Here is a 17,268-nt window from a genome sequence, read left to right on the forward strand (position 1 = left end):
ATCCTATCACTCAACCGCACAACCTCTCCACCACATCCACCACCTCCTCCAAACTCCTGACAATCTCATTCGGCTGATCCCTCGCCCTCGGCATCAAACTATCCTGCCACCCGGTGCCCGCGCGATCCACCCAAATAGCACTCCACCCCACCGCCCTCGCGCCCGCCACATCAAACGGATTACTCGACACAAGCCACATCTCGCTCATCTCCTTTGCATGCTCCGCGCGCTTGTCCACCTTCTGCGCCAGCCGGTAATACGGCTCGGGCGCCGGTTTGAACTTCCGCACCTCGTCCACGGAGCAGATTTCCAGTAGGGTTTCCGTGTGCGGCGCCAGGTCGGCGGCGTTGCGCATGCTGCTGGCGATCATTTCGTATGTCCCGTTGGAGAAGGCGAAGGCTTTGACGCGCTCTTGGGGAAGGGTTTGCAGGCGCTTGAGCGCGGGCTGGACGTCCGGGAAGGCGGACAGGGCGTCGTAGGCGCGCATCATGTCTTCTTCTTGGGCGTCGGTTAGTTGGACGCCGGATTCGAGACAAGCGTGCCGCATGGATCTGCGTGTGGCGACGTCGAAGCCAACGTAGAGGCCTGGAGTTGTCATCGATTAGCTGGGTGACAACGTTATGGTAGATACTGATGGCCACATACCCATACTGTTAAGGCGCCACGTGTATTCGAGTTGGTACTTCCTCCATGTCGTTGCGATAATCTTCGCCTTCTCCTCTCCACAATACGATGCGAGTCTCTTCGCAATGGAATCCGTGGACAGTAGAGTGCCGTAGACATCAAAGGCCAGAACGATGCGAGTAGGAGACATATTTAATGCTGCGTCCGTCACATTCTTATTTCTCCCACCCGACATGAATCTCTTCATTGCAGGAAGGGCATCGATTAGACAGTTTAGAAATGACAACAACGGACGGAGGTGAGGAGTATGTAATCAGGTTGCAAGTCCTCGGGATCGACGGAACCCAGACGAGCCCGATCCCGTGCCCTTCACGGCCGGTGCCGATCACTTGCAGTGTCTCTACAGCGTATGCTGCCTCAGGCCGTCAATTCTGCCTGGCACTTCTACTGAGCATTGATCTCGCCAAAGAGCCGACCGACGTCTCGGGGAGTCCCAGTTGGGCACAGCAACTCTAGGCGGGATGGCAAAGGTGGGTATGGCGGGTGTGGCGGTCTCAGGCAATTTGAGGCTGGAATGACACATCATCGTCGAAACATCAATCTTTTCGAATCAAGTTCCCCACGCGCCCGGTCACGAGGAGACGACCTCAGAGGACCAGTGGCCAACTGTTCCTCTGCACGAGCGAACATGTCTGCGGTCGACGAACGCGCAAACACCTCCCACCACAAATCTCTCTCGGCTACACACCACCAGCATTCTCAATGAATAGTGATCTTGCCAACGGCGATTCGACCGAGCAAGTCGCGTGCTGTCCCCAGTCATTACTCATGCTGACCCGCAGGGCGCCAACTTGTCCAACCCGTGTTTAGAATACACGTCTAAATAGGGCAACTGGTTGCTTCTCTCTTGAGCCCGCCCGTGACCCCTCGCCAATAGGACCAATCCACGGATGGCGGATGCCCTGGTCATGAACATTGCTTTTGCATCCTTCTGCAGGTAACGACAGCCAAGAAATGACACCCGTTAGTGTCCGCGGGATGGCAGCCAGTTGCGATGCGTGTCTGCCTCGTTTTGCCACTTCACGGAGGCGATCCGCTGCAGAATCAGCGTGTGTAAGGAAAGGGTAAGATCGGGTAACGCGCAATGGGCACGGCAAGCAATCGTCATCAACGTTCGTAAGCTACCTATGGCTCAGATCAGTCATACATCTCATAAGCTCAATCTCCCGTCCACCATGTGTAGTTGTTCGTCTCTGCCGGCGTGTCCCACACCAATTCCGAACTGCTGTTCAACGGCCGGTCGGTCCACACATGCTTCAATCCCTCCCAAGCACGCACATGCTCGAACGTCGCCGCCGCGTCCGCATACACCCCGTACCCCGTCGAGCACTCCATCGAAGGGTAGATGCGCGTGGAGAGGGCAAAGCGGCTGTTGACGTACACTTCCAGCAGCGACCCGTCGAGGAAGACGTTCATGTGCACGGGCTCGGTGCTGGTGCTGCCGTTCATGCTGAGCGTGTAGGGGTAGAAGTAGCCGGTGACGGTATAATTTTGGAAGCCGACGATGGTGCTGCTGTGGCTGCGGTCTACGAGGAGGGTGTTGTTGCTGGGTTCGTAGACGATGGTCGTGTACTCCGTCATGTCTGGCGAGGCGCCGACGATCAGGCCAAAGGCGCCTTGCGCGTCTTTTACCGTGGCCTTGAGTTCGAGGGATGAAGAGCCTTGCGTTTTGAGCATTGTCGTCGATGTGTAGTTCTTGTTGGGGAATGTCTGCTTTGATGCTCCTTCCCGCAGGCCGGTCACGACATCACGCAATGGCCGAATGCCGAGTGTTTGCGCCGTGTATTGTCCGTTGGAACCTTTGGTGAGCACGGCCGATTTGCTGGCGTTGAGCGTGCCGTCAGGATCCACCACATTGTCGACTTCGTGCACGTACAGCTCGCGCGGCAGAGTATGCGACCCCTGATACCCTTGCTGTCGCGCGCTGAAGCTGCCTCCATCGGCCGAAATGTCCTCCTGCACCCAGCCATACTGCACGCGGCGATTGTTCTTGGTATCGTTGAAACTCGTCAACGCGTACGCGATACCCCAGTCTGCCATGCCGCCCGCGACAGGCGCGAAATCAGCCGATCCATTGGATCTGCGAGTGACAATTCCCTCGTTCCAGAGGCCAATGTGGGACTGGGGCTCGTAGGTCAGGTTGCCGCCTTCCGCTCCCATGTTGATGAAGTAGTGCAGATCGCCTGTCCTGTCCGGGAGGGCGAAGAAGCCTGAGACTTCAAAGTTGTATCCGTACGTCCTCGTGGATAGAACCGGGCCTAGCGAGCTGTTGCCAACCGGTTCCCACAGTGCGCCAAGGAAGGTCCAATCCGTCAGGTTGCTAGCTGGTGCAGTCCACAATGGCATTCTGGGCCCGACGCCCTTGATACCGGATCCAAATACAGCGTAGTAATGCGGTTCGGAGACACCCAGAACAGCGTCGAGCGCAGGGAATGGCTCGAGGAAGGGATCGCGGAATCCCGTGATGTTCCAATACATTGGCGCCGTCTCCGTCGTCGCCCAAATGACCGGATTGCCCTCGTACTCCGTCCACGTCTTCCCGCCATCCGTGCTCGTCGCCAAACTCTGCGACTCGGTGTGCGGATGGTAGTAGATACTCCACGACGTGGGCAGCCACTTGACCGACGTGTACATGATCGTAATCGTCCCGTCCTGCTCGCCCTGCAAATTCACCGGCTGCGCAGTGCCGCTGAAAATCCCGAGACCATTATAATTGCCGAACCCCGTCGGGCCCAGGGCGAGCGCATCTCGTCCCTCCCAGCCTACCTCGTCAGTCCAGGTGATGAGATCTTTGCTCGTCGCTTGGCCCCAGCTGATGTTGCCCCAGTTAAAGTGCAGCGGATGCCACTGGTAGAACAGATGGTACAGGTCTTCCGTGGGGTCGTACATTGCGCCGCACGGGTCGTTCATCCAGCCTGCCGGGGCGTTGAAGTGGCTGTAAGGGCGCCAGCGGGTGAAGAGGGTGTTGTTGCCCATTGCGTTGATTTCGTCGGCGGTGATTTGGTTGCAGCTCTGGCGGCGGTCATGGTTGGGTGCGGCATGGGTTGCTGGCAAGGCTGCCAGCGCAGCTGCGAAGAGAGCAGGGAGTTTCATGATTAACTACTCCAGAGAGACAGGAACACGAGAAGGGAAAGAAGAAACGGAAAACACGCCAACTTATGTACTCCCCGTCCCCACGAGTCCCGATCGACAGCCGGACATCGCGCAGGGCATCGAAGGGGTGGCGATGATGCAGCAGTGGCACAATGAGGCAATGCATGTCGTCGGCCGGGCAATTCCAGCCCTCGCTCCCCCACAACTTGCCAACGCCAACGCGTGCGGACCCCGCCTCGGGCCGATTACGACGACATCTCATTGGCATGTCGGCCGGACTCTTGCCAGGAACCAGACTGGGAAGCGCGAGGTGGTGGGCTGTTCTTTCGACGACTCCACTATGCTAGACGCCACGGATGTGACGGCGATGAAGAAGGTGGTCCATCGATCGGCACGGCGCGGTGATACTTTGCTCGGTCTTGAATGCGGCATTTCGCGGCGAATGAAAACTTATGGCTCCAGCAGTACCAACATGCAAGTGCCGAAATGTGCCATTGAACCGCAAATGGGGAGTACGCACGCGACTTGCCCCCAGAAGAAGCTCCACCTGATGTCATGCGAAGGGCACATTGAAAGACCTCGTTTTCGTGTCCAAGATCTGCCCTGCTCAAGGGAAGACGTACGTACGAAGAAGACGACATTGGGTATCGATGTCCAATGTGTAATGGCGCCCTCTCTATCCCAATGGCAAAACGTAGGGCCCCCCTTCATTACGATTTCCGATCATTCCACATCTCATTCGTCTTCTCCTGCACCCGTTTCAACTGCGCCTGAACCTGCGCCGCCGTTTGTCCTTTCCCGTGCCCGACAGGATCCACGACAACCGCCGAGTCTTGTCCTCCAGGTGGTGCGGGCGCATCCTCCATCTTGACATCCTCGTTGACATGCTCCTCCTTCGGCTGCATTTCCGGCGGCGCCTGCATCTTCTTCGGCTGAGCACTGTGCGCGCCGTCCATGAGATGGTGCATGCCACCCGCCCGTAGCTGATTGATGGCGCGCACGGTATCAATGGCTTTGTGTAGTGTCCGTCTCGCGTTGAAATTCTTCTTCACCGTCGGTAGTAGATCTGCCTCGCCTCGTCCGCTCTCAGGGCCCGCGATCCACTCGTGACTTAAAGCTTCATGCGCCGTCATTCGTTTGGTGGGGTCGATGGTCAAACATCGCTCGATGAACTGGCGCGCAGTCTGCGACACGCCGCGCCAGTATTCCACAGGTGTGAAGGAGTAGTCCGCCACGAGGATGGCCTGCATCTCTTCCAAATTGCTATCTCGGTCGAACGGCGTATACCCGCACAATAGGAAGTATGTGATGACACCAATCGCCCATACATCTACCGGCTTCCCGTGCCCGCTCTTTTTGAAGATCTCCGGCGCCATGTAGCCCGGGGTGCCGCAGGTGGTGGTGAGGACGTGGAACTGCTCTTCGTCCATGATGCGCGAGAGGCCAAAATCGGCGATGAGCAGGTCGGCGTTGTCTTCGGGCGTGCGGAAGAGGAGGTTTTCGGGCTTGAGGTCGCGGTGCACGATGCCGTGGTCGTGGAGGTAGGCAACGGCGGAGAGGGTGGCGCGAATGAGGTCGGCGGCGTCGGATTCGTAGTAGGAACCTTTGCGGCAGATGCGGTCGAAGAGTTCGCCGCCGAGCGCGAGGTCGGTGACGAGGTATACTGCGGGGATGCTTAGTGTCGGCAACATATGAGGGATACACGCGCCGACTCACGGTTGTTCATAGTCTCAAAGTAATCGACGAGCGTCAAGATGTTCTGGTGGCCCATGGACACCCGCTTCAGCACGGTGATCTCATTGCGCACCATGTGTTCCCGGCCGGCCATGAGGCGCTTGTTAATGACCTTGGCCGCATAGTATCTGCCGGTATCGATGTGCACGCACTCTTTCACGACGCTGTAGGAGCCTGCGCCTAAGGTCTTGCCGGTCTTGTAGCGGCATGGCTGAATCTGCGCCTGCGGCTGCGGGGCCGCCATGGTTTGGCTGGGGAATACGGAGGAAGCAAAACTGCCTAGATGATGGTCATGAGTCTGGTCCTGCTACGACTGTGAGTGAGGGTGTGAGCGAGTGTGGAGGATGTGGTGCAATGAGTGCTTTGGTTCGGTCCAAGAATAGTAAGGCTGTGGAGTGGTCGGCAGTCGTAAGCTTGTGAAAGCACCGAGCGTGTCAAAAGTCGACGTCACCCGCAACTCCATCGCGGAGTTAAATGCCGGGGATTGTCCTGAACGACGCGTTAACTCTGCAACCACAATTCCAATCCGACTGATATGTAGCTCAAAAATAATGTAAAAATCGAGAGACAACAAGTAAACAAAAGTTAGGAATGGAGCGGAGTAGTTCAACCGAACGTTGCCCATAACTCCACCATAGCCTCGAAGGTGATTAATTCCTTCTCAACGCGATAACTTAGCAACCACCATTCGAAACCGACCGGTATGTAGCTCAAAATTAACCAAAAAATCAAGAGAGAACGAATAAACAAAATTCAGGAATGGAGCGGAGTCGTCCAACGGAACGTGGCCCATAGCTCTACCTCAGCCTCGAAGGCATTAATTTCCTCTTGATGCGTTGACTCTACAACCGCCATTCGGAGTCGGCCGATATTGGTCTTAAAAATTACCAAAAAATCGAGAGATGACGAACAAATCAAGCCAAACCAAAAATACCTGCAAGGAATGAAGCAGAGCTGTTTGAACAACTCCGTGATCTTATGAGGATCAGCTTCCTACCCGATTCGAACGAGTGACCTTAGGATAACTAGCAGGAAATCACTGCAATCCCACGCTCTACCACTGAGCTAAAGAAGCAGGGCGTTTAGATAAGCTGCCGGGAGTAATTTGAGCATATTTTGTCGTGTTTTGCCTCATGGCGAGTTCCCCGACGTTTCGACGCGATATCGACGCAACGAGTGATGAAAATGCCGTGCGCCCTGGCAGACGACTAGCACGAATAGTGAAGCATCGAAATCAGCAAGAATTAAATTTTTACGATTTTTTTTGGATTTTCTAGACTTGCAGGAACCTCGACGATCAAAATTCGACGCGTCTCCTGCAGCCAAGGCTGGGCCAGCTTTGCCCGCGTCACCACCGCATGTACATTCATTGCAGCTAATGCACCTGCACCACCCCTCGGCCATCATGCCACTCGTGGATGGTGTTTATAACGAGAGCTGCCCGGTCTGAAAAACAGGACTCATTTTTTATTTAATACATGTCGCTCGCGAGTGGTATAGATACGTTGGAAGAGACGCACTTTCCCACCCCACTCCATTCACTCTACCCACTTCACTCTACGGCCTGACCGCCTACGTACCTTCAATCATCAATAACATGGAATCCCTACGCGAAGTACAAGACGCCGGCCGCCGAGCCGCCGCCGAAGTCTTCAGCGCCGGCAGCATCGAACGAGAAAACCCCTTCTCCCCAGACGTGCCGGAGGAGCTACGACATACGTTCCCCGATCTCTTCGACCGCTTCCCCATCGTGTTACCATGGGAGAAGCCCAAACCCGTCGACCCTGCTCTGGATGCAGTCTGGATCATGGACAATACGGCGTTCCGTACGCCGCGTGCTGGTGATGACCGGCCGGATCTGCTGGAGCTGAAGGACGCCAATGTCTCCAAACCTGAGATACTGCGAAACGAGTCCTTGCATCCCGCCAACGAGCCCAGTGGATGGCAGGTGGAGTATATTGCGTGCTACTTTATCAAGAACTCTGGCAGAGATCCCTCCAAGGTCGCCGCAGCCATTGCATCCTACCTCAACATCGGCCAAGACGACGTTGCGACCCGGAAACGCATCGAGCAGCGCATCTCACCCTTTGTCGAGACGGTACTCCCAAATCGTACTCTCCGAGTCAACATCGCCGGCAAGGAACAGCAAACCTTCGGCCCCTCCTCCTACTCCGGCATCAGCGCCGGGCTCTTCCCCCTCTACCACCAGCCAGCAATCGGCCACACCTTTGCAACCCACGCCGTCCACGAACCGCCCCCCTTCAGCCTCCCCAGCACGACCGTCGTAGCCGACGAAACGGGCTGGGGCGTCATCAGCGACATAGACGACACCATCAAAGTCACCATGACGCCTTCGATTACCGGAATCCTGCACAGCACCTTCGTAGTCGAAACCCCGCAGCCCATAACCGGCATGCCGGACCTGTACGCCCACATGGCCGACATATTGAAAATGCCCCCCTTCTTCTACCTCTCCGCCTCGCCCTACAACCTGTACCCCTTCCTCCGCCGCTTCCGCGACGCCCACTACCCGCAAGGCACCATCATCCTGCGCGACGCCTCCTGGCAGAATCTAGGCGGCTTCATCGCCTCCCTCCGTCAGAACACGCAAGCGTACAAAGTCAGCCGCATGCGCCGCATCCACGCCTGGTTTCCGCACCGCCACTTCGTCTGCCTGGGCGACAGCACGCAGTCCGACCCGGAGGCGTACGGGGAGATTGCACGTATGTTCCCTGGCTGGGTGCGGGCGGTGTTTATTCGCAAGGTCACGGATATTGCGGAGCCGGGGATGGCGGCGAAGAATGCGCCCGAGCGGTTTGAGAAGGCGTTTAAGGGGTTGGATCGGGGGTTGTGGCATGTTTTTACGGAGCCGGAGGAGTTGAGGGCGAGGGTGGAGGAGTTGGGGAGGGATGCGGAGGCGTTGGTTGGGGGGGGGGGTGTAGTGGTTGGACGAAGTCATGATGTTTGACGAGTATGACTGTTGGTAGTTCCCTTACGATAACGAAATCACGCACATTGCTAAGGATTGCATTCACATCCCCTAGCTACGAGACCGGTGGTTGACGCGGCTCCTGACTCTGCCCAGAACACCGGCGCTGTTTGTTGAAACGCACTTTTTGCTCCGCCCAAACTCCCCCTCCTCGAAAAGTTCAACCTCAAACACGACGACTACACAGGCAAGGGGAAGGTACCCGCCCACGCAGCAATCTCCTTCTTCATCCACTCAATCTCCAGAATGCCGCCACCGCCGGCAACCTTGGCCTTGAAGTCCTTCTGCTTGTTCGCATCCTTGGGCAGCTCGTCCTGAATCTTGCGCGCGAGCTGGATGCACTGGTCAATGTAGCCGACAATGCGATCAAAGTCCTGCTCGCCCATGCCTCGGCTGGTCATGGCGGGAGCACCGATACGGATACCCTGCGGCGTCAGCGCGGACTTGTCGCCGGGCGTGGTGTTCTTGTTGCAGGCAATGTTGACCTGCTCCAGCACGGCCTCTACGCGCGCGCCGTCGAGGGCTTGCGGCTTGAGGTCCAGCAGGACCATGTGGTTGTCCGTACCGCCCGTGACGAGCTTGTAGCCGCGCGAGGTGAAGGACTTCTCGAGCTGCTTGGCGTTCTTGATGACTTGCTGCTGGTACTGCTTGAATTCCTGTGTCTGCGCCTGCTTCAACGCCACTGCGAGAGCGGTGATGGTGTGGTTGTGAGGACCGCCTTGGTGACCGGGGAAGACGGAGAAGTTGATGGGGCCTTCGAGGTCGTACAACGTTTGCACCTCCTTGCCGGCCTTCATCTCCGTCTTGCGCACGCCCTTGCGGAAGAAGATCATGGCGCCGCGAGGGCCACGCAGACTCTTGTGCGTCGTGGTGGTGACGATGTCGGCGTATTGGAAAGGGTCATCGTTCACGCCGGCGGCAATCAGGCCGGAGATGTGGGCCATGTCGACCATGAGGTAGCAGCCGCTGCCAACCTTGTCGACGATTTCCTTCATACGCTTGTAGTCGATGGTGCGGCAGTAGGCGCTGGTGCCGGCAACAATCACTTTCGGGCGGTACATCAATGCATTCTCCTCCAGGCGATCGTAATCGATGATGCCGGTCTCCAGATTGACACGGTAGGGGAAGGTCTCAAAGTACGTGCTCACCGCGCTAATCTTCTTGGACGGAGTCTGGTAGCCGTGGCTCAAATGGCCACCATGGGGGAGGTCGAGGCCCATCAAGCGGTCATGAGGCCGCATGATGGCCTGGTAGACTTGAAGATTGGCGGGAGAGCCAGACAAACATTGCACATTGACGCCCCATTTGGCGGGGTCGAGACGAAAGGCAGCGAGCGCGCGCGCCTGGCAGGTCAGCTCGATCTCGTCAATGTGCTCGTTGCCACCGTAGTAGCGGGCGCCGGGGTAGCCTTCGGAGTACTTGTTGCTCATGGGCGAGCCGAGGGCGTCAAAGACGGCGCGGGACGTCACGTTCTCCGAGGCGATGAGCAGGATGGATTCACGTTGTCGCTTAATCTCCTTCTTCATAATCTCTGCGATTTCGGGGTCCGTTTCGACCAGGGATTTTTGCATCAGGTCGGCGTGTGCTTGCGACAAGGCGTAGGTGCCTTTGATGTCGGAGACGCCATTGGTGCCGTTGGTGGCCATGATTACTGCTGTGGTCTTCCGGGTGTCGTAATTGTGTGTCTTTTGAGATTGTCAGACAATGTGGTTGCGTCTGCAATAAATGTTGAAGTCAGGAAGGCAAGCCCTAAAATGGTCGTTGAATCCGAAGCATAAAAATGCAGCAGGGTCCAGTCATCTTGGCCCGAGCGTCGAAAAGTGCATGATGAGCTCACTCCAGATGCACGACTTGACTTGCATCGAAGGACTCGCTCCCTCTTTGTACATTTAACCCCCTCCTCCCAATGAGATGACAATACAGCGGCCGGTCGTCGGCCTTTATGCTATCGCTAGCCGCCAATACACCCCACGGCTAGTCTGCAGCCAGCGCGTCCCCCTCCTTCGACACTATGCCCAGCAATCAACACAACCAGATGGGACACCATCAACCGCAGCTGCCATTGTCAAATCGGCATTGACAGTCATCGAGTCAAGAGCAAACGCCGATCCTGTCAATGCGCCTCGAAGCACCCTCCCACCACCCCTCAACCTCCCCACGCGTGGCGACGAGGCGGCGCCCATCTACTACTTCCGACTTGGCAGGGCGTATGGCACTTTCTACAAAGACGGCATCAAAGCGGTGTGGTTCAACTTTAAAGCATCCCGACTGCTTCAAGAGCGGATCAAAAGCGAGCGCAATGCCAAAGACGTCACTGACGCGGTGGAGAAGAAGGCCATCACGAGGGCGGAGTTTCAGCTCTTAGCCCGCAACAGCCATGATATTGGAAAGCTGCCCATCTTCTCGCTGATGGTGTTGGTGTTTGGCGAGTGGCTGGTCTTGATTGTGCCTTTTGTTCCCAGTCGAGTGCCGGGGACTTGTCGGATACCCAAGCAGACTCATGGAATGACATTGAAGGCGGAGGAGAGAAGGCGGGTGAGCTTCAGGCACGGCATTCCGGCGCCGTCAAAGGAGCAGATGGCGAAGGAGGATGTGGATGCCGAGAAGGGTGGTGAAAAGACATTATGGCCAATGGCATTCAACCCCGACTATGCACGCCGCATCGTTGGAAAGCTTCGAGATGACCAGCTGCATCATCTTTCGTGCAACCTCGGACTGCACAACAGCCTTTGGGATCGGGTGCAATTGGCGCCACCAGCCTTCCTTCTCCGCCGCTCCATCTCAAACCGGCTACAATACCTTACCCAGGACGACTTTCTACTGCTCGAGCACGGCGGGGTGGCGCGACTCACACCAGACGAGCTGCGCTTTGCCTGCGAGCAACGCGGCCTGGACACCTTGGGCCAAGAAGACAAGGCGCTTCAGCGGAAGTTGGAGTGGTGGTTGAACAGGCAGCGTGAGGATGATGGAAAAGGGCGGGCAATGTTGACAATGCTATTCCGGAGGTTAGCCATGCGCGAATGGGTGCAATTGAATGTGCGAGCTAATGATTCTGCGTAGGCCGAATGCATGGAATGGGAAGGGCAAGCGCTGAGGGATTGTGATGCATAGGATGGCGTCGCCACTCATCTGACATGGTGTATACTCCAAATTGACCACCCCCCTTCTTATTCTCCACAGTCGCAGCAATCGAGTGACATGAGAAGATCGAGTTTGCTACAGATCACAACCATCCTTCAAGGTGGTGTCTACACGTCAGCAGTGCGCAAAGCAGTAGCCCTCCGCTCAGACTATTCCCGCGGGACCTTGCATTAGGGCGAAATGCTTCCTGCAGGGGGCTGTCGGGTAGGAAGTTTGGAGTCCACCGTGTGCACAAATGTGCCGCATCGTATGGGACAGTAACCTTTCACAGCAATCAACTTGGATAAGACTGATGAGCTCCAAGAACCTTCGCAGCACTCTGTGTCGAATATGGGTTTGACAAGGGGTGGATGCGCTTCCTGCCAGCTGATTCGTGGAGGCGTCTGCCACTCGGACAAATGTCAATGGCTCGCGTGGAGATTCAGGAGTTTCTGTGCGGGGGCCATGAGACGAGTCGAGTATTGTTTATTGTATGGTGAAGATTGGATGATCGTCGTGAAACTGCGACACAATTGTATCCCATCGACCTGGCCATATCTTTGCTTGAAGAGGTGGTGGCGGCGGAGCTCCCCTCATCAATTAAGCTTCGCTAGTCTGCCTTTCCCCTGATCTTCCATTCGCGACGCGACCCCTCCGCCCTGGAAGATTGTCTTGCCCGCTCGACACGCCCGCACGAGTATATGTGGAGTGCGCCATCTCCACCCCGTCAACTACATACGCGACAAACAACGGTACCTTTCTTCCTTCCTGCCACGCCTGCCAACTGAAACTGCCCGTTCGGCGCTGGAGGATGCATGCGCCACGGAATCTTCCCTCCCACCACGCGCGCCGCGTCTGCTAAATGCGCCGGCGTGACAGACGTGCGCATGCACAGTGACATGGACGCCCATGCAGCACCTGTCGCAGGCCCATCATCCTCCTCCCAACAACCTGGCAGTCCTCGCATCGCCTCGGACGCCATAGCCCCCCGAAACTCCTCAAAGCACCACGCCTCCCCCTCTCCACCCTCCACTCCCACCAATCGTCGCCGGCCGACACACAGGGAGCAAGATCGGGATAAGCGGCCTCTGCGCCCTTCTGCCAGTGTGCCCAATGTGATAGACCCTACCCAGCGACACTCCCACGGCTTGTCGTGGTCCAGCACCACACGCGACTCCGTCGTGGACGGCCTGCTGGTGTCGCTCGACAGTTTTTCGAGAAGCGACGAGCGCACCACGCCCAATGATTCCCTCTTCGACACCTCAAAGTACATGTTTTCCCAGAAGCCGCCTCCGCTTCCGATACAGAGCTCGACACGGAGCCTTGCCTCGACGTCAAACGACGGCAATCCTATCACAATGCCCGACTCTCCTACCCGCAGACACGCTAGACGAAGTCTGAGCGGCTCGCATCCCCAGCGAAACAGCACGACAAATGCAAGATCAAGCCCGACAAAAGACTGGAGGGACAGCAGAACAAGTACAGACATACAAAAGCCTACGGCCAACCCCATCGATTCTGTGATCCCCACAGACACCCCCGATCGTGGCCGTTTCCAATACCCCCGCGACTTGATAGCCGACAAAGCAAACAAGCGCTGGAAGAGGAGGTCCATGAGCGTGGATCAGATCTTCGCCGATGCTGTTTTCAATGCCTCCAATTCGGTCATCGACCGCGGTCGCCCTGTCCCCTCGTTATTTAGCAAATACGATGCCGGGTACGACGTGGCACCGGAGCCGTTGATCGCAGGTGGGCCGAGAGGAAAGGACAACCCAACCGCTCGAGGGCCTGTGTACCTCGATCAAGCTGCGCAACGATCGACGTTGCGCAAAGTCACCACTCATACCGATCTCCGAATGGCAAGCGCTCAGAGTCCTCTCAGCCCGACAATTTCACCGGCAGTCAGGACCCAAGCTACGAATTTTGTGCGTCAGAACGCGATCCGGCCGGAGACGGGAGAGCATTCGAAAGCACAGCCAAGTCCGGCGTCGTACAACTCTACATCGCAGCATGGTCCGCCTTCGGTGAGGGAGCGACCAGGCTTTTTCAGGCGAATGTTTGGTGGAGGAACGTCTTCGCGCAGCACACCCATTCCATCCGCTCCTCCGCAACTCCCTCAAATCCCAGTCCAAGCTTCTAGTATCCATCCTGCTCTGCGTAACAACCCTCCAGCGGAGTCTCAGCCAATGATAGCAGCTACGCCACAGTCGACAAAAGAAAGCCAGCCACCTGGTTCCCCTTCTTCCCTAAATAAGAGGCCGTCAACTCTGTTCCGACGCCGGAAGAAATCCCTGGCCAACGCCCCGCCTCCTCCACCTCTACCCCTGGCTTTTCTGAAAGACGCGAATGGAAATGCGACCTCTCAAGCGGATAGTTTGCTCAAAGCCATGGATCCATACCTGGCTGCCAATGACAAAGGAGCTCCGAACAAGAATGGCGTCTCACGGCCCTCAACTCGGGAGTCGACGACTGAAGACTCGGATAATCCCGACATCTTCCATTCAGGGTATACGCCCAAGTTAGGTAGCCGCGACTTTCCTCCGGTGCCACCGCCAAAAACGAGCATCGAAAAGGGAGAAAGTCAGCAGGCCAAGATGAAAGTCAAGAAGCGCACGCCTGAAACGCTAGCGCCGATTGGGACGAGTTTCCTTCTGAACCCGAGCAGTAAAGATCTGTCCGCAGCTTCAATGAGCCCTGTATCGCCAATTGCACCTTCGCCTCGTCAAGAGACTGCCGCTCGAAGCAAGGCAAGCACCGTGAATCGAATCGCCAGCTCCCCAGTCAGCCCTGTCGAGTCGCCTTTTCCCCCGCGCAAAACGAGTGTGATTAGCTCGGTCGGCTCCGATCGGCCAGACTCAAAGACTTCCAACCGCGTGGCTGCTAAGCCCTTGACGCGAGATCAGCCGCTGGACGGCCAGACTTCTCTCTCCAAGGTCGTGGAATCGCAGTCGCGCATGCGGACCGGAGGGTCGCCCACGATCGAAACAGCTACAGGCACGATTGCCCCTTCGAGAGTGTACACGCCCACATTGGCATCCTCTCAATATCATTCGGCTACTAGCTTGCCACTTCCTGGGGTACAAGTACAGGACGAGCCTGTGAAAGCTTCATCCGAGCTCGTCGATGATGGTGCCGAGTACCGCGAGCGTGCCCGCAAGATCTACGAGGGCGACGAGGAAGATGTCACGAAAGCGGAAGCCTCAGCCTGGCTTGGCGAGAGGAATACTCTCAGCACACGAACGCTGGCTGCGTACATGGACCTCTTCGACTTCACGGGGATCAACATTCTGGCTGCCCTCCGACTCCTTTGCGAGAAGCTGGAGCTGAAAGGCGAGACGCAGCAGTTTGATCGAATCATCACTGCCTTGTCTGCGAGATGGTGTGCGTGTAATTCGACTCACGGGTTCAAAGCGCAAGACGTCATCCATACCATCTGTTACTCCCTCATCCTCCTCAACACGGATCTGCACCTAGCAGATATCGAAGGGAAGATGTCGCGTAGTGCGTATGTGAAGAATACGCTCCCGACTATCAAGCGTGTGGTTGCTGATGCGGCTCCGAATGCTTTTGACAATACTGTTCGGCCTGCACCTCTGGCATCCAGGCCTACACTCCCGTGGAGCATCTCCAGTAATTCGGTGCCTCAAACTCCGGGATCTCCAGGCATCGCTGCAAGTGGGCGTCAGTCTCTGGACGAGCGACCAATGCAACAAAAGCAGCTTTCAGCTCGCCCTCCAGCGGTCCGGCAGGATTCCGATACGGCGGACAGCACCGCCGGCTCAAGCTCCCTCGTCAAAGAACCTTGGACCGGAAGCACGCGTGCTTGGGAGTCGGAGATCGAGGCCATCCTCAAGTCCTTCTTCGTCGCCATCAAGCTGGAGCCGCTGCCGCTGCGTGGCGGTCCTGTCGCCGAACAGCCCACCACCGAGCGCAACTTGTCCGTCGCCAATCTCACCGGCCTGAAGCGATCAAATTCCGTGCTGAGCAAGAACGCGTCCGACACGGCCTCCTCGCGTTCCAAACCGGGACTGCGATCCATGACGCTCGGCAAGTATAATTTGTCGCGCTCCAAAATCTACTCTGCAAGCACCCTCAGCTCTTCGAAGACGAGCTTCGATGATGGAAATAGCCTCTTCTCCCCTGCGCAGAGCATGTGGAGCAGGACTCTTACTTCTGCCTCCGCGCACAGCCTCGGCCAGCACTCTTCTGCTGCTGATTTCAAGCACTCCATTGGGTTCGCAAACGCCCTCTCGCAAGCCATCATTCGCGAAGAGCATGCAGGATTGGACAACGACTCGGCGTCAATGTCCGTTCCACGCGCGCTACTCGATGATGAGGCCCTGACGCTTGAAGGCGCCCCGTGGGCAAAAGAAGGCCTGGTAAAGCACAAGCACCATCTGGAGACGCCGGGCAAAAAGGCCAAAGAGCGCAACTGGGTCGATTGCTTCGCCGTCATTAGCAAAGGCAAGCTCACCCTATTTGCGTTCCACACCTCCACCACCAAAGCCGCCTCCATGGGCCGGAAAGCCCTGAGTAAGAACCAAGCCGGCGGCCGCGGCGCAAAAGTCGGTGGCGGCGACTGGATGGAGAATGCGGAGCAACTGGACTCTTTCGTCCTGCGCCAGACCATCGCCTCCACCCTCCCGCCGCCCGGGTACAGTAAGACGCGCCCGCACGTGTGGGCGCTGAGTTTGCCCACGGGCGCGGTGCACTTGTTCCAAGTCGGCACGCTCGAGATTGCGCGCGAGTTCATGAGCACCGCGAATTACTGGTCCGCGCGACTCAGCAAGGAGCCGCTGTCGGGCGGCGTCAGCAATGTAGAGTACGGATGGAGCGAGCAAGTCATTAATCCCGCGCTGATCGAGCGGACATCGACTCCCCCTCTTTCTGCCGCTGCAGCAGCGCGCAATAGCGGAAGCGGCCCACCCATCTCTTACCGCCAGCACAAACCGTCCGCCTCCGTCGGCACCATTTCGAAGCAAAGCATGACCTCGTCGCTGCGCACGAGTCTTGATGCCGTGGGCAGTGGCAAGGCGCGGCTCCCGGCGGACAAGGTGCATTTGGCGGAGTGGCAGCCGCCGACGCAGAGCATGATGGCCAGCCAGTTGATGGAGGTGGATCAGCTGAAGGCGCTGACGGCGTATGTGGGGCATGTGGAGGCGGAGCTGGCGCGGCATAACGAGTTGAAGGGGGCGATTGAGTTGGCGGTGAGTTTCTGCCTTTCTTTTCCTCCGATTGTTGTGATGATTGCTAATGAGGGTGTTTCTAGTTCACCCAGCGCCACACCAACTTCAACCGCGCCCTGGCCAATTGGCAGAAGAAATCGGAGTACCTGCTGCGCGAGAATATCAAATTCCAGACGTACGTGGATAGTTTGTCGGCCGCGCAGAAGGCGCGAGAGCAGTTTTACGCCACGAAGACTTCGCAGGCGGAGGATGCTGGGGAGAAGGAGACGGCGATGCCGCCCGCCGCGCCGGCGGAAGTGGATGTTGATGAGGCTATTCATCGGGATTTGGTGGGGAGGGGTGAGGAGGAGGTTTGATGCGTACGTTTCTTTCTTGGAGACTTGTTTGGAGGGTTCGATTCTTACTGCTGCTTGATGTGGTGGCGGGGTTGGACTGTTCGTCTGAGGCCTTTGTTCGATGTAA

The 17,268-nt window shown here is 57.2% G+C and overlaps 7 protein-coding genes and 1 non-coding gene across 8 annotated transcripts; 3 read left to right on the top strand and 5 right to left on the bottom strand.

Annotated features, from left to right (window-relative positions):
• Nucleotides 1-10: 10 nt before the first annotated feature.
• Nucleotides 11-814, bottom strand: BDY17DRAFT_311592 (HAD-like domain-containing protein; the record flags this gene model as incomplete). Its single annotated transcript, XM_033735552.1, has 2 exons — nt 11-585; nt 646-814. 2 exons carry the CDS (start codon nt 812-814, stop codon nt 11-13), a joined length of 744 nt encoding a protein of 247 aa, XP_033588554.1.
• Nucleotides 815-1,842: 1,028 nt separating this feature from the next.
• Nucleotides 1,843-3,594, bottom strand: BDY17DRAFT_317637 (glycoside hydrolase family 32 protein; the record flags this gene model as incomplete). The annotated part of the gene is made up of 1 exon (XM_033736120.1): nt 1,843-3,594. One exon carries the CDS (start codon nt 3,592-3,594, stop codon nt 1,843-1,845), a length of 1,752 nt encoding a protein of 583 aa, XP_033588555.1.
• Nucleotides 3,595-4,487: 893 nt separating this feature from the next.
• Nucleotides 4,488-5,755, bottom strand: BDY17DRAFT_311594 (Ca/Cm-dependent protein kinase B; the record flags this gene model as incomplete). The annotated part of the gene is made up of 2 exons (XM_033735553.1): nt 4,488-5,440; nt 5,494-5,755. The coding sequence occupies 2 exons, from the start codon at nt 5,753-5,755 to the stop codon at nt 4,488-4,490; spliced, it is 1,215 nt and encodes a 404-aa protein (XP_033588556.1).
• Nucleotides 5,756-6,498: 743 nt separating this feature from the next.
• On the bottom strand, nt 6,499-6,586 carry BDY17DRAFT_t25. The gene has a single exon. It is a non-coding gene; the product is annotated as a tRNA-Cys (tRNA).
• A 732-nt stretch (nt 6,587-7,318) lies between these two features.
• On the top strand, nt 7,319-8,479 carry BDY17DRAFT_253187 (uncharacterized protein; the record flags this gene model as incomplete). Its single annotated transcript, XM_033731322.1, has 1 exon — nt 7,319-8,479. The coding sequence occupies one exon, from the start codon at nt 7,319-7,321 to the stop codon at nt 8,477-8,479; it is 1,161 nt and encodes a 386-aa protein (XP_033588557.1).
• On the bottom strand, nt 8,430-10,234 carry BDY17DRAFT_300049 (serine hydroxymethyltransferase). The gene has a single exon (XM_033733996.1). The coding sequence runs from the start codon at nt 10,144-10,146 to the stop codon at nt 8,680-8,682; it is 1,467 nt and encodes a 488-aa protein (XP_033588558.1). The 5' UTR covers nt 10,147-10,234; the 3' UTR covers nt 8,430-8,679.
• Nucleotides 10,235-10,411: 177 nt separating this feature from the next.
• Nucleotides 10,412-11,594, top strand: BDY17DRAFT_325489 (uncharacterized protein; the record flags this gene model as incomplete). The annotated part of the gene is made up of 2 exons (XM_033737370.1): nt 10,412-11,505; nt 11,561-11,594. The coding sequence occupies 2 exons, from the start codon at nt 10,412-10,414 to the stop codon at nt 11,592-11,594; spliced, it is 1,128 nt and encodes a 375-aa protein (XP_033588559.1).
• A 925-nt stretch (nt 11,595-12,519) lies between these two features.
• Nucleotides 12,520-17,162, top strand: BDY17DRAFT_325490 (uncharacterized protein; the record flags this gene model as incomplete). The annotated part of the gene is made up of 2 exons (XM_033737371.1): nt 12,520-16,827; nt 16,890-17,162. The coding sequence occupies 2 exons, from the start codon at nt 12,520-12,522 to the stop codon at nt 17,160-17,162; spliced, it is 4,581 nt and encodes a 1,526-aa protein (XP_033588560.1).
• Between the last annotated feature and the right edge of the window lie 106 nt (nt 17,163-17,268).

This window comes from Neohortaea acidophila (genome assembly GCF_010093505.1).
Source record: "Neohortaea acidophila strain CBS 113389 unplaced genomic scaffold BDY17scaffold_7, whole genome shotgun sequence".
NCBI lineage: Eukaryota > Fungi > Ascomycota > Dothideomycetes > Mycosphaerellales > Teratosphaeriaceae > Neohortaea > Neohortaea acidophila.